This window comes from Bos javanicus, chromosome 8 (assembly GCF_032452875.1).
Source record: "Bos javanicus breed banteng chromosome 8, ARS-OSU_banteng_1.0, whole genome shotgun sequence".
Classification (NCBI taxonomy): Eukaryota; Metazoa; Chordata; class Mammalia; order Artiodactyla; family Bovidae; genus Bos; species Bos javanicus.
In genome coordinates, this window is record NC_083875.1 from 49641700 (window position 1) to 49655899 (window position 14200).

The window sequence follows — 14200 nt, forward strand, 5'->3', positions numbered from 1 at the left end:
GGAATCAACAATGAAGTTGTAATTGGGAACCTAACGCTTCATGTGAAAATATAATCTGGCTGTTTGATATACCCCATAAAAGTCACCAAAAGATAAGTTTACTTGATGACTCATGCACACTTCTAAAATCCGAGCGAAATATTCACTGAGCCCAGGGAAAGGTGTCTTTGGGTCCATTACTCCTCCCTGAATTATGTGAAGAAATAACTAAAATTTCTTACTTTGAGTTAACTCTATTTTTAGTTGGCCACAAGAATTTAAGAAAAATATTTTCTATTTCTCATTGACTATTTAAAAATAAACCCAGAAACATGCATCCTAAAAAATTAAAGAAAAAAAAGGAAAAGACACTAGATATTTGAGAATCCATTGTTGACCCCTGATACTGCCTTTTCCTAAACAGTTACATCTCACTCCTATGAGTTACTTTGGTATTCCTAGAGGTGAAAATACTTCTGCCATGTGGCTATTGAAGACCATGAGGTCACATTTGTGACTGCAGAACTGAATTCTTTATGACAAAATTCCTATTGTACACCCTGTTGCTGCTGCTGCTGCTGCTAAGTCTCTTCAGTCGTGTCCAACTCTGTGCGACCCCATAGACGGCAGCCCACCAGGCTCCCTCGTCCCTGGGATTCTCCAGGCAAGAACACTGGAGTGGGTTGCCATTTCCTTCTCCAATGCATGAAAGTGAAAAGTGAAAGTTAAGTCACTCAGTCATGTCCGACTCCTAGCGACCCCATGGACTGCAGCCCACCAGGCCCCTCCGTCCGTGGGATTTTCCAGGCAAGAGTACTGGAGTGGGTTGCCATTGCCTAGTCATGGGTTAATAAGATATCCTTTAACTTTTCAATGTTTTAAGAATTATAAGCTTTAGAAATCAGAGGAGAAGGAACACAAATAATGTCTACAAGGTCAGAATGAGCCAATATTAAACAGATTTTTTTTGTTTAATCCTGTAATGTCTTATTTATACAAGGAAGATTTAATTTTCAAATATTTACACTTGCTTCTGGCTTTTGTCTTGTTCTATGTTCATCCCTCTTTGTTCAATATTTAAAAATGTTCTGGTGGAACACCATTACAATATTAACTTGTCTATCTATTAATTTATTTGTGTATGACATTAAACATCTTTTCATGATGTAGATCCCGTCTGGTTTTTGGAAAACACAACCTTCCTCTGTATTTGGCTTTTTTCCCTTCTCAGTGTCCTAACATCTTTCGATTCTCCATAGACTGTAATTCCTCCTGTTCTCAAAATGGTCATTATGTCCCAAATTATGTAAAACAGTCCAGACTGCAAATCTTACTGGCCCATACAAATTAGAGAAACTCTTGCAATTAGAAATGAAATTATTTCAGATCTAAGAAGCTAGTAAATTTCATTCATTCACACATTGTTGCACTTGACCATGGCAGCTATTACAATGTCCTAGTAACAGTGTTACTGAGGAATCTGTTAATGTAAAATTACAAGCTTAACCATGTATATAAAATTTGAATCTGGAAAAAAAGCGTTATCCTTAAGATTACTAGGCTTAAATTTTAAGCTGCTGAACTAAGAGTTTTATAATATGTATGAAAGTGAAAGTGAAAGTCACTCAGACATGTCCAACTCTTTGTGACACTATGGACTATATAGTCCATGGAATTCTCTAGGCCAGAATACTGGAGTGGGTAGCTTTTCCCTTCTCTGGGGAATCTTCCCAACCCAGGGATAGAACATCTCCTGTATTGCAGGTGGATTCTTTACCAGCTGAGCCACAAGGGAAGCCCAAGAATACTGGAGTGGGTAGCCTATCCCTGCTCCAGAAGATCTTCCCAACCCAGGAATATACAAAAAACATTATACTTGGGCTTAAGTCACTTCCCATGTGGGAGCATAAAAAGAGGCTCTTTGAAGGCAAAAATACATAAGTATGGTCCAGGTAGTTTTACAGGTGATATTTTCCCTGTTGCTTCCCTTTGACCCCTAGATCTCTGATCAGAACACCTTGTTGCATAGAACAGTACCTTCCAACATGGGGTTCTTAATGTTCATTGGTATTAAATGAGTGAAGGGAAAGCAAAGCCTTTGGTTAAATAAATTTGGGGAAAAAACCTATTAAACAAAACTAAACAAGTTTTATGACTTCTCTCAGAACTTAGACTATGCCAATGTGCAATCAGCAACTCCAAGAGGGGAAAATATTATATAGAATTTTTTGATGGAATGTGTCCAGAGGTACTATTTTGTAGGACTTCTTTCCTCTTTGTAGGACTTTCCTATTTTGTAGGACTTCCTTCCTCATTGCAAATTTGCTCATCATTAAGGTCCATATTCAGTCAAATTTCCTTCATGGTGTTCCCAAGTTCATCGGTATTGGTAACAACTACCCTTTGGCACCTTCCTATCATCTTATGGTCTTTAATTCTCACTTACATTACAGGCCCCATCTTTTTTTTTTTTTTTTCAGACAGTATCTTTGTTCTCTACATATTAAAGCATTTTGGATAATGGACCATCCACTATTAACCTATTTTCTACAACACCTAACATAGTGCCCAGAACTCTATAGGAACTCAGTAAATGCTTGCCACCTAACTCAAATGTTTGCTATTAATTTCAAAAATTCTTCCAGAAAATAAAATTTGTTTCTTTACTTATTTGAGAATGAGTAGATTAAACTTAATTTTTAAATACATCTTTATGCTCAATTTAACACTGCTTTTGAGTAACAGGGACAGTAAATCACTATAGCCAAAAACTCTACTTAAAAAATTCACAATGAACAAGAATCATGCAAGGTTGTTTTTATTAAGCAGTATGTTTAGGTTACATCTAAGTATTTCAGGCATTACTTCACTTGACAAGCAGACATGACATTTTAGGAAACATTTCAACAAATTTCAAGGACTGAACCACTATGGAGAACAGAACATACATAGTCTGAAGTTAACAGGTATGGTAAGTACTTCAAGGGGTCATCAAGAGAAAGATCCTAAATGACAACTTGTTCTCTTCTATAAAGTGATTATCCTAGGCAAGTAGCTACAAAGAGAAGCACATAACTATTACAGAGCTAGAGAGATTGCATCCAAGTCCATTATTTTTATTTCAGGGAGGGCTTGTGTGTCATAGCAGAAGGCTGATGATTCTTTCAGAATAATATACATGTCAAGTTTTCTATGTGTAGTATTAATGCTAATATGATTAGCTTATGTTTAAAGAATCAAGGAAAGAACAATTTTGCATTTAAAACCACTAAGATATATTAGCCACTGCAGGAGATGCTTAGCTATTGAGGAGTCATCTCTGTACTCTCATAGTTTATGAGTTCTTCTGAGAAATTTTGATTGTGACCGTCTTGACTTCTGTGTATTCATGGAAACCATATTCTCCCCTGGAGAGTAGAGAAAAAATGCACAGAATTTAGCAGAGCTGTACAAATACATCATGGTCAATGATTTTGTATAAGTTTGTTCCTGCTTATCTGGCTAGGGACAATGGAAAATATTTTCTGTGGTCTGTGTACAGAAGCATTTCAAAAGGTAGCTAGCCTACCATAAGATATCTGGTCTTATACAAATCCCTTTTGGGAAAACTTTTTACCTTTTTTTTTTGCACACTTTAAATGATCATGTACACTCAGCTGACTTTTAAGGAAATTGTTCATTTTTGACAATTTTTTCTCCTTGACTATAAAAATGCTCACCACACACAAACACAAGTCCAAGAGGAATTTTATCATTTCTAGTTTAGGTTCTAATATATAAGATGGATATATTACTAGAGGAAATGTAGTTATATTCAAAATGTAATCACTTGGGTAGTAGGGAAAAATTGTAGATTCGAGTTCAGTTTAGTGTATTCACCATTTCCAATTGGTCTAGATATGAGGAAGTGGCTAAAAATGACCAGGCTTCTATTTTCATTCTAACTTAGCCTAGTAGTAGTAGTAGTGTTGCTCAGTCGTGTCTGACTCTTTGTGAACCCATGGACTGTGGCCCTCCAGGCTCCTCTGTCCATGGGATTCTCCAGGCAAGAATACTGGAGTGGATTGCCATTCCTTTCTCCAGAGGATCTTCCCCACCCAGGGATCGAACCTGGGTCTCTTGCATTGCAGGCAAGAGACCCTGCTTAGCTTAGCTTATAAAACAGAATAGAATATTTTCTAGTTATAGTAGTATCTTTTGATTCTTGGCAAAGGCAAAAACACCCCAGAATAAAGCAAAACAAAAAGCTTGACCTTATTGTTACAGGTTTGTATTTGAGTGTAGGGTTGATTGTTTTGTTTTGATTTGAGAGGGGGAGAGGGTTCATTGGGCTAAAATGTGGGACTTTTTGTGGATTTTTTGATTCATGAAACCCCTGTCATTTGCTATATAACTCTTAAATCCAACCCAAATGATCAGTAATTAAACTTGAGTCAATCAATCAAAACTCCGATATCTTCCTATCAGTTTTATTGAGACCTCCTACCAGTTTTAGAAACTGTGATTTGCCCTTCCTTAAAGAGATAACTAAAAACAATTAGGTTAACATATTTTCTATATTGTTTTGATAAAAGGATTAAATTACATGAACATAAGAGTACTCTTAAAATCATAACACTCATGCACATGTAGACTTACAGAGGAAAAAGATCTTGATCCTTTTCTACCCCTCCCCTTTAGTGATGTAGACAGGTATGTAGAAGACACCTTTTTCTCCTGGGTAACCTAATCCTCTTACACTGATTATTTTCTTGGACCATTAAGCTTCTGAAAATACCTTCTAAAAGCTTCAGTGAGCATGTTCTTCAAAGTAATTAAAGGGTTTAGCCCCAGTTGTCTGAAACCCATTAAAGGATAATATTTTAGTAAGTATTTTTATCTCACAAAGTTAGATATATTAACCCATGATTTTTGCCAATAGACTTTCCATTGTATTTTGGGTTACATGGACACTTGAAACTCTCAGGAGAGTACAAAGTGTGATAATTGTCTTACTTAAGCTGAAATAAACCTTGCTTCTTAGTATTCTGATGTATAGGCATTCTTGTCTTGGTATAACACAAAATACCTGTTTACATTTCTCTTTATATCACTAGTCTATGAGTTATTGGTTCTGTGCTTCTAAAATTGTCAATGTACCAGTCACCTGGCACTTGATTCAAATGCTGATTTTATTTCAGCAGGTCTGGAGAGAGGCCTGAGACTGCATTTCCAACACACTTTTAGATGATACCTGTGCCTCTATTCCAGGGTGCACTCTGGAGTAATAAGATGCAGTAACATATTATTCCTGTTTTTTACCCTGTGTCCAGAAGTTAGCTTGGCACTAATTAATTAAGTAGGCACAAAGGAAATGTTTGCTGAACTGGTTTGGCAAATATAGTCAAGCAAAATTTATTCATGTTAGCCCACCAGTTTATGATACTTTATTTCTCCCCATTTCTGAAAGGGACAGGAAGAAAGAAACATCTTGTGAGGTGTTGAGAGCCAATTAAGTTTGAAATGGCATGCTAGTAAAATCTCAAGTGACCAATGTTAACCTAAGTAAAAATGAGTCCAATTACACACAGAAAGGGATTTCCGCCATTTAACTCATTCCAGGGCTAACGTCATGAAGGGAGTGCCAACTCTGCTTTGGACACCCAGCATCAGTACCTCAGTGGGGTCTGTATACTATTATTTTTAGCTCTTTAAGGACTCTGTTGATCAATGAGCAACCAGATGATCAATTCTACCTTTCCATCTTTGAGGATAAACTGTACCTGAACTCTTGGGAGTCATTTGAGATTATTGCTTCAGCAATGCTCTTTAAACATCTTGCAGTGGATGACTTGTTTATTAAATTTGCCAACTTTGGTTTCAGATAGACATTAACACTAGAATCCTCAGCTGGGATTTTTGAAATAAAAATTACAGTATAATGTTTTCCTTTATATTTTCAATAAGGAAGTTATCTATACCCATAGTCCACATTTTTGGGGAATAATTTATGGTCGATTCTCCTTTTCATCCTTCTCTTATTTGATTTCCTTATGTCTTGAACATAAAGTTTGACTAAATTGTATCTAAAAATCTAACAAAATTTATATGTCTAGTCTGCTTTAATTATTTCATCCCTTCTGATTATTTTATTTTCAACATTCCTAGGAAATTGTATTGGATATCTGGGCCAGCAATCAACTAATATTCAAAATAATCTAAGTTTCATTATAGTTCTTTGTACAAAGTACTTAGTGCTCCCAAAGGACTCCCCAGTAATGGATATTATACAGAAAAAGAACTTGGGGAGGATGAACTATTTGTTGAGTCCCCACTTTGTGACAGTTACAGTACTAAGGAATGAATAGGAAATATGTTATCTAACTCTCAAAACCATCTTAAAAGGAATATTAACATTTCCCTTTTAAGTAGAAGGAAACAGAGGCTCAGAAGTTAGATAACTTGAACTGGGTTGCAAGGCTAGCAAGTGGTAGAGTCAGGATTCAAATGCAGGCTGGTTTCCAATTATGCTTTCTCAGCTATGTTGTGCACTTTTGAATTGATCTTTTGCTACTCTACATCTCCAACAATATTCTAAAGCTATCCATGGCTTTTTACTGCTCCACTAATAATTGTAAGCTGATTTTCTTGAATTCAGTCCTTCTTAATCTGTATCCTATTTAACTTTGAAATCACACTTTCCCCATAATTCCCTACCAGCCATGCAAATTCACTAACCCCTCAATATGCCACCTGGAATGTTCCTTCACAAATGTCCTTTTCTCTACTTCCTAACATCTGACACTTGTTTCCTGCCCTAGATCAAGTCCTATCTTTTCTGTCACATCTTCTCTTATTCTATCAACTGTCTTTATCAACTGAACTTCCACAGGAGGGTTAGAACCACAGAATCTTAGGCATGGAAAAGAGTTCATAGACCTTTTACTTTCTTCCCTGACTCCTATCCCCACCACAAATGCTGACTTTAACAGATGGGAATAGTGAGACTTAGAGAGATACTGAAAATGTTATAGTCTAGAGGTGCACAGATTTTCTATGCTCTAATATTGAACTCTGCATTTTAATTGCTTCTCTACCTCCATGACCTATGGATTCACAGTCTGTTACTATTTATTTCATAGTATGTGTTTTTTTTTCACTATATATATATATATACACACACACACACTGTATTTTTCACTGTATATATATATTTTGTTTGTTTGTTTGTTTGTTTGTTACAGGTTCCTCATGTCACTACAATTATATGGAAGATGGGACATGGTATTGTGTTTGTAGGGCTCCAAGGACCTCATATATAGACTAACTACTTAATAAAAGTATATTGAGAAAGAGGATGGATCATTTTAACATGGCCCCCTTTCACTGGCTCCCCAAAGACAGTTGTTTCATTGTGATATTGTTTTATTTAAATGACAAGTACCTAGCTATTTCATACTCTCAGACAGAGGCTAATTTTTACTTGCCATTTACAAAATGAGCAGTTTCACTGTTTGATTTCATAATGTTTGAATATGATGTGACTTTTCTTTATGATTTTTTAAATTTATTGATAAATGCAAGAAAATTTTAAGAAATAAAATGATTAAAATTGCTTGAGCAAAATTGATCAAACATAACCACTACTTGCTATGCATAAATATGTATGTGTATATTTTAAAAAGTCAGTATGTCCCAGTTTGAAAAGAAACTGAAGGCTCATAAAATCATTTATATAATATATATATCCTCAATGTAGTCATGATTGTAAAATATGTTTTCCTTGAATAAATTTTCCTTTCAGTTTAAATTTTAGAACCAAAAACAACTCATTCAGGTTATTTAAATTTTTAGTCACATCTCTAAAAATATTAACAATGAGAATCATTCCTCCTACACTGAAAAGTATTTTGAGATAAAGACACCTAATTTGTTCATTTAAGAGATATATTCAAATAGCTAAAGCATTCTTATATTTGCACACTTTTTACAATCACCAGTTGGTAGTTCCCACCTCCTTTCTGGAAATGTTTCCCAAATTACATTCATGTATCCAGCAAACAAAAAGTAGGCGATATTTCAAGAACCAATGTAAAGTGCTTAGTATGATCCCTTACAAAAAGTTTAATAAATAATATTTCCCTCTGCCATCACATTTTTGCACTTTTGAGAGTAAATCCAGCATTTAAAAACTATTTGACAGTATAAATCTCCAGGAAAGCACAGAAGCAGGTTTTAATTTGAATAGTAACTTCCCTGGTGGCTCAGATGGTAAAGAATCCGCCCTCAATGTAGGAGACGTGGGGTTCAATCCCTGTTTTGGGAAGAGCCCCTGCAGAAGGAAATAGCAACCCACTCTAGCATTCTTGCCTGAAGAATTCCATGGACAGAGGAACCTGGCAGGCTACAGTCTATGGGGTTACAAAGAATGGGACACAATTGAGTGACTAACTCACTTTCAAGGATTATCATAATTCCTTCAGAGTGATAACCATTTTTATCAAGATAAATATTTATCTTAATGAAAGTTATTCTTACAGTTCTCGACCATTTCCAGACATCTTGAATCCACCAAAGGGGCACTGGGCAGATACCACACTATAGCAGTTCACCCTGAAAAGGAAAGAAGTACATTATAGGTCACACTTAACCTATTTAGAACTCCTAAATTTGGAACTTTTGAAATTCAGAGAGTTCTTTAACAACTCTATTAATTTTAATGTTACATAGTCACTTAAAAAAAATAACACTATAAATTAGAATGTAGGAGTGTAAGTATATGTATATATACTGACTACAAATAAAAGCAATGATCCCATGCTATGTGTGGATAGCCATGTTGGCAGTGCACCACGTCCCTGAGAAGTTATAGCTTGAATTATAAAAGATAGAATACCAACATACCGTAAGTGGATGGATACCATTTGTGAGAGATTTAGAGTTTGTTGGATGAGTGTTCTTTACTGCCTATATTCAATAAGCTTTGTGGTACTCTTGTGGGTTGTCTCCTTAGGCTAGAATCAATTTTCTTTTGTAATTGTAATATATCTCATATTACTTAGTTCACTTTTTTCATTAATTAATTGAAAAAATTGCCTAAGCAGAGGCTGTGGCAGGAGTTGAATTTCATTATATAATTTTTTTTATCCTTTGCCATATTTTTAAAAAGTTTCAAAATGTCTATATGAACAAATATAAAAACATGAATAATTAGAATTTAAAAAAATTAAAAACTACATCCAGATTCAGTCACAATCACTGATATAATTGGTGGATTTGATGCATACCCACCTCCATCGACATCAGTGTAGATATTTTTAAAGCTCCCCAGACAATTCTAATGCACAGCCAGTCTTGAGAATCACTGCTGTAGAGTCTGAAATAGTCTGAACCTCAGTGGTCATTTATTGTGTGATCTTGATCAATTACATAAACCCACTAAACTACTGTTTTTTTGTCAATAAATTTACCATACCAATTAACAGTTGCAGTAAGGTAAAATGAGATAATAAATGTGAGGACTACAGTATGGGGCTTATGCAGAATACACGGTAATGAAATACTGACTGTCTCATTGCTTCAGAAAAAAAGATTCTAGAGCTATTGAAAAGGACAAGGATTTTGGCTGCCTCCCAAACTTTTCAACATCTCAAGGATAAATACTTTTCATGGATTTGGGTGTGACATTATCAGCAAGAAAAATAATCTTGGGCTGTTACTGGGACTGAGTCGACAAAGTACAATTTGATGGAACAAAAATAACTAACAAAGCAGTCCAGAGACTAGGGGCTAGGCAGGGGATTCAGTGTGAGTCAGAGAAAGTTCAAAGTAGCCTGCTAATGTGGTTAACATGGAAAAGGTGACATTACATAGGTATGACTTACCACACGGTTCCAGACTGCAAAGCAGAGGAGACTGTGATGGCTTTATCAATATCATTGGTAAAAATTCCTGCAGATAACCCATAGAAAGTATTGTTTGCTCTCTTGATTACATCATCTAAAGACTTAAACTTCATGATTTGCTGCACAGGTCCAAATATCTATACAAAAAGAAATGAATGAAATAAGTCAAAGTAATAGATTACAACTAAGTATTTGTATATAATGCTTATAAATATGTCTAAATAATATGTAAATAAAATATTTATATTCATTATATTCAGTTTAATTCAGTTCAGTCTCTTAGTCATGTCCGACTCTTTGCGACCCCATGATCCGCAGCACACCAGGCCTCCCTGTCCATCACCAACTCCTGGAGTTTACCCAAACTCATGTCCATTGAGTCAGTGATGCCCTCCAACCATCTCATCCTCTGTTGCCCCCTTCTCCTCCTGCCCTCAATCTTTCCCAGCATCAGGGTCGTTTCAAATGAGTCAGCTCTCTGCATCAGATGGCCAAAGTTTTGAAGTTTCAGCTTCAACATCAGTTCTTCCAAAGAACACCCAGGACTAATCTCCTTTAGGATGGACTAGTTGGATCTCCTTGCAGTCTAAGGGACTCTCAAGAGTCTTCTCCAATACCACAGATCAAAAGCATCAATTCTTCAGTGCTCAGCTTTCTTTATAGTCCAACTCTCACATCCATACATGACCACTGGAAAAACCATAGCCTTGATTAGATGGGCCTTTGTTGGCAAAGTAATGTCTCTGCTTTTGAATATGCTGTCTAGGTTGGTCATAACTTTCCTGCCAAGGAGTAAGCGTCTTTTAATTTCATGGCTGCAATCACCATCTGCAGTGATTTTGGAGCCCAGAAAAATAAAGTCAGCCACTGTTTCCACTGTTTCTCATCTATTTCCCATGAAGTGATGGGACCAGATGCCATGATCTTAGTTTTCTGAATGTTGAGCTTTAGGCCAACTTTTTCACTCTCCTCTTTCACTTTCATCAAGAGGGTCTTTAGTTCCTCTTCACTTTCTGCCATAAGAGTGGTGTCATCTGCATATCTGAGGTTATTGGTATTTTTCCTGGCAATCTTGATTCCAGCTTGTGCTTCTTCCAGCCCAGCGTTTCTCGTGATGTACTCTGCATATAAGTTAAATAAGCAGGCTGACAATATACAGCCTTGACGTACTCCTTTTCCTATTTGGAACCAGACTGTTGTTCCATGTCCAGTTCTAATTGTTGCTTCCTGACCTGTATACAGGTTTCTCAAGAGGCAGGTCAGGTGGTCTGGTATTCCCATCTCTTTCAGAACTTTCCACAGTTTATTGTGATCTGCATAGTCAAGGGCTTTGGCATAGTCAATAAAGCAGAAATAGATGTTTTTCTGGAACTCTCTTGCTTTTTCCATGATCCAGTGGATGTTGGCAATTTGATCTCTGGTTCCTCTGCCTTTTCTAAAACCAGCTTGAACATCTTGAAGTTCACAGTTCATGTATTGCTGAAGCTTGGCTTGGAGAATTTTGAGCATTACTTTACTAGTGTGTGCTGCTGCTGCTGCTAAGTCACTTCAGTCATGTCCGACTCTGTGCAACCCCAGAGATGGCAGCCCACCAGGCTCCCCCGTCCCTGGGATTCTCCAGGCAAGAACACTGGAGTGGGTTGCCATTTCCTTCTCCAAAGCATGAAAGTGAAAAGTGAAAGCGAAGTCATTCAGTTGTGTCTGACTCTTCACGACCCCATGGACTGCAGCCTACCACTAGCGTGTGAGATGAGTGCAATTGTGCAGTAGTTTGAGCATTCTTTGGTATTGCCTTTCTTTGGGATTGGAATGAAAACTGACCTTTTCCAGTCGTGTGGCCACTGCTGGGTTTTCCAAATTTGCTGGCATATTGAGTGCAGCACTTTCACAGCATCATCATCTTTCAGGATTTGAAATAGCTCAACTGGAATTCCATCACCTCCACTAGCTTTGTTTGTAGTGATGCTTCCTAAGGCCCACTTGACTTCACATTCCAGGATGTCTGGCTCTAGGTGAGTGTGAGTGATCACACCTTCATGATTATCTGGGTCGTGAAGATCTTTTTTGTACAGTTCTTCTGTGTATTCTTGCCACCTCTTCTTAATATCTTCTGCTTCTGTTAGGTCCATATCATTTCTGTCCTTTATTGAGCCCATCTTTGCATGAAATTGGTATTACTAATTTTCTTGAAGAGAATTTATATTCAATATTTCATGTAAATATACTTATGTTTTATATTGACTATAAGGCACTTAGCACATAGTAAACAATCACTAGATGCTATTTTGTTATCAATAAAAACAATAAAAAGTACAGCCAAAATCCCTCAAACCACAGACCATTATAAGCTACAGCAAATATTCCTAAAAAATGTTAGCAATTTGTGTTCACCAATACCTACAAAGAATTATATACCATCACCAAATGAGGTTCATTCTAGAGATGCAAGGCTGATTCAGCATTCAAAACTCAATCAGTATATATCATATTTATAGATTGAGGGAAAAAATACCACATAATCATCTCAGTCGATGCAGGAAAATCATTTGATAAAATCCAATCTCCTTTCCCCCTCAACAAATTAAAAATAAAAAGGCATTTCTGAACCTTATCAAAGGCATTTATGAAAATCTTACAGGTAATATCATATTCAATGGTAAAGACTGAAGGCTTTCCTCCTAAGATAGAGAGCAAAAAGACACCCATGTTTACTGATTTTATTAACACAGTGCTGGAATTATAGCAAGTGAAAAAGGCAAGAAAAAGAAATAAAAAGGCATACAGATTAGAAATGAATAAAATTGTTCCCATTTGTAGATGACATAATCGTCTACATATAAATTACCAAGGAATCTCCAAAAACCTTCTAAAATATACAAGTTCAGTGATGTTACAGGATACAATAAAATATACAAAAATCAAGTACACTTGTATTAATACATACTAGCAATGAACATGTGCATATTGAAATCAGAAATAACCATTTACTCAAAAAAACTTAGGTATAAGTTCAATAAAACATTTATGGGACTTGTACACTGAAAAGTACAAAGTGCTAATGAAAGAAATAAAAGAAGATATACATAAATGGAGAGACCTACTATGATCAATAACTGGAAGTTTTAACACAATAAAGATGTTAATTCTCCCCAAACAGACTGATATGTTTAACACAACTCCTCTCAAAATTCCAGCAAGATTTTAAAATACTTATGAACAGGTTATTCTAAAATTTATATGGAAGAGCAAAAGAATTAGCTTAGCTAAAACAATTTTGAAAAAGAAGAAGAAAGAGAATGCAATCTTTCTGATTTCAAGACTAATTATACAGCTACTAAAATCAAGAGAATATATTTAATATTTTGTAATAATCTATAGTGAAAAGGATCTGAAAAAGAATCACTGAACCACTTTTCTGTGTACCTGAAACTAACACAACATTATAAATCAACTATACTTCAGTAAAAATAATTACATTTTAAAAAGGAGTACAGGTAGAGAAATAGACACATAGGTCAATTGAAGGGTAGAGAACACAGAAATTGATACACACAAATACACATCACTGAAATGCTGACAGTTGCAAACATAATGAAGTGAAGGAAAAACTGCCTTTCCAACAAATGATGCTGGAGCGATTGAACATATAGACAAAAACAAACAACCTTTACTTAAATCTCACACCTTGTATAAAAATTTAACCTAAAATGGATCACAGATTTATGTGTAAAACGTAAACTATAAAGCTTTTAGAAACAATAAAAAAAAATTACACAGAAAATGTTTGTTTGGATCTAGGAGTAAATAAAGTGTAGCTCATAGGAGTTGACACCAAAAATACTATTCATAAAAAGAAAAATAAATAAATTGGATTTCCTTAAAATTAAAAACTTTGGTCTGAGAAGGACCCTGATAAGAAAATGAAAAGACAAGCTACAGCCTGGGAGAAAATATTTGCAAACCACAGAGCTAAAAAACAGTTAAGTGTCTAGACTGTGTAAGGAACTCTCAAAACTCAACAGTAAAAAGCAAACACTCCAATTAGTACATGGGCAAAATAAATCAGACATTTTATCAAGGAAGATATCAGACGGCAAATAATCCCAGGTAAAGATGTTCAATATTACCAGAAACTGCTTCTGCTGCTGCTGCTAAGTCCCTTTAGTCGTGTCCAGCTCTGTGCAACTCCATAGATGGCAGGCAGCCCACCAGGCTCCCCTGGGATTCTCCACGCAACAATACTGGAGTGGGTTGCCATTTCCTTCTCCAATGCATGCATGCTGCTGAGTTGCTTCAGTTGTGTCTGACTCTGTGCGACCCTATGGACAGCAGCCCTG

General features: G+C 36.0%; 1 protein-coding gene across 1 annotated transcript in view; it reads right to left on the reverse strand.

Annotated features, from left to right (window-relative positions):
* Positions 1-2781: 2781 nt before the first annotated feature.
* ALDH1A1 (aldehyde dehydrogenase 1 family member A1) overlaps positions 2782-14200 on the reverse strand; it is a 53482-nt gene continuing 42063 nt past the window's right edge. The window contains exons 11-13 of the mRNA XM_061425548.1: positions 9843-10000; positions 8497-8571; positions 2782-3386 (exon numbers count right to left, since the gene is read on the reverse strand). Coding sequence (XP_061281532.1) covers positions 3314-3386; positions 8497-8571; positions 9843-10000 — 306 coding nt within the window. The 3' untranslated portion in view covers positions 2782-3313. The remainder of the gene's footprint in view (positions 3387-8496; positions 8572-9842; positions 10001-14200) is intronic.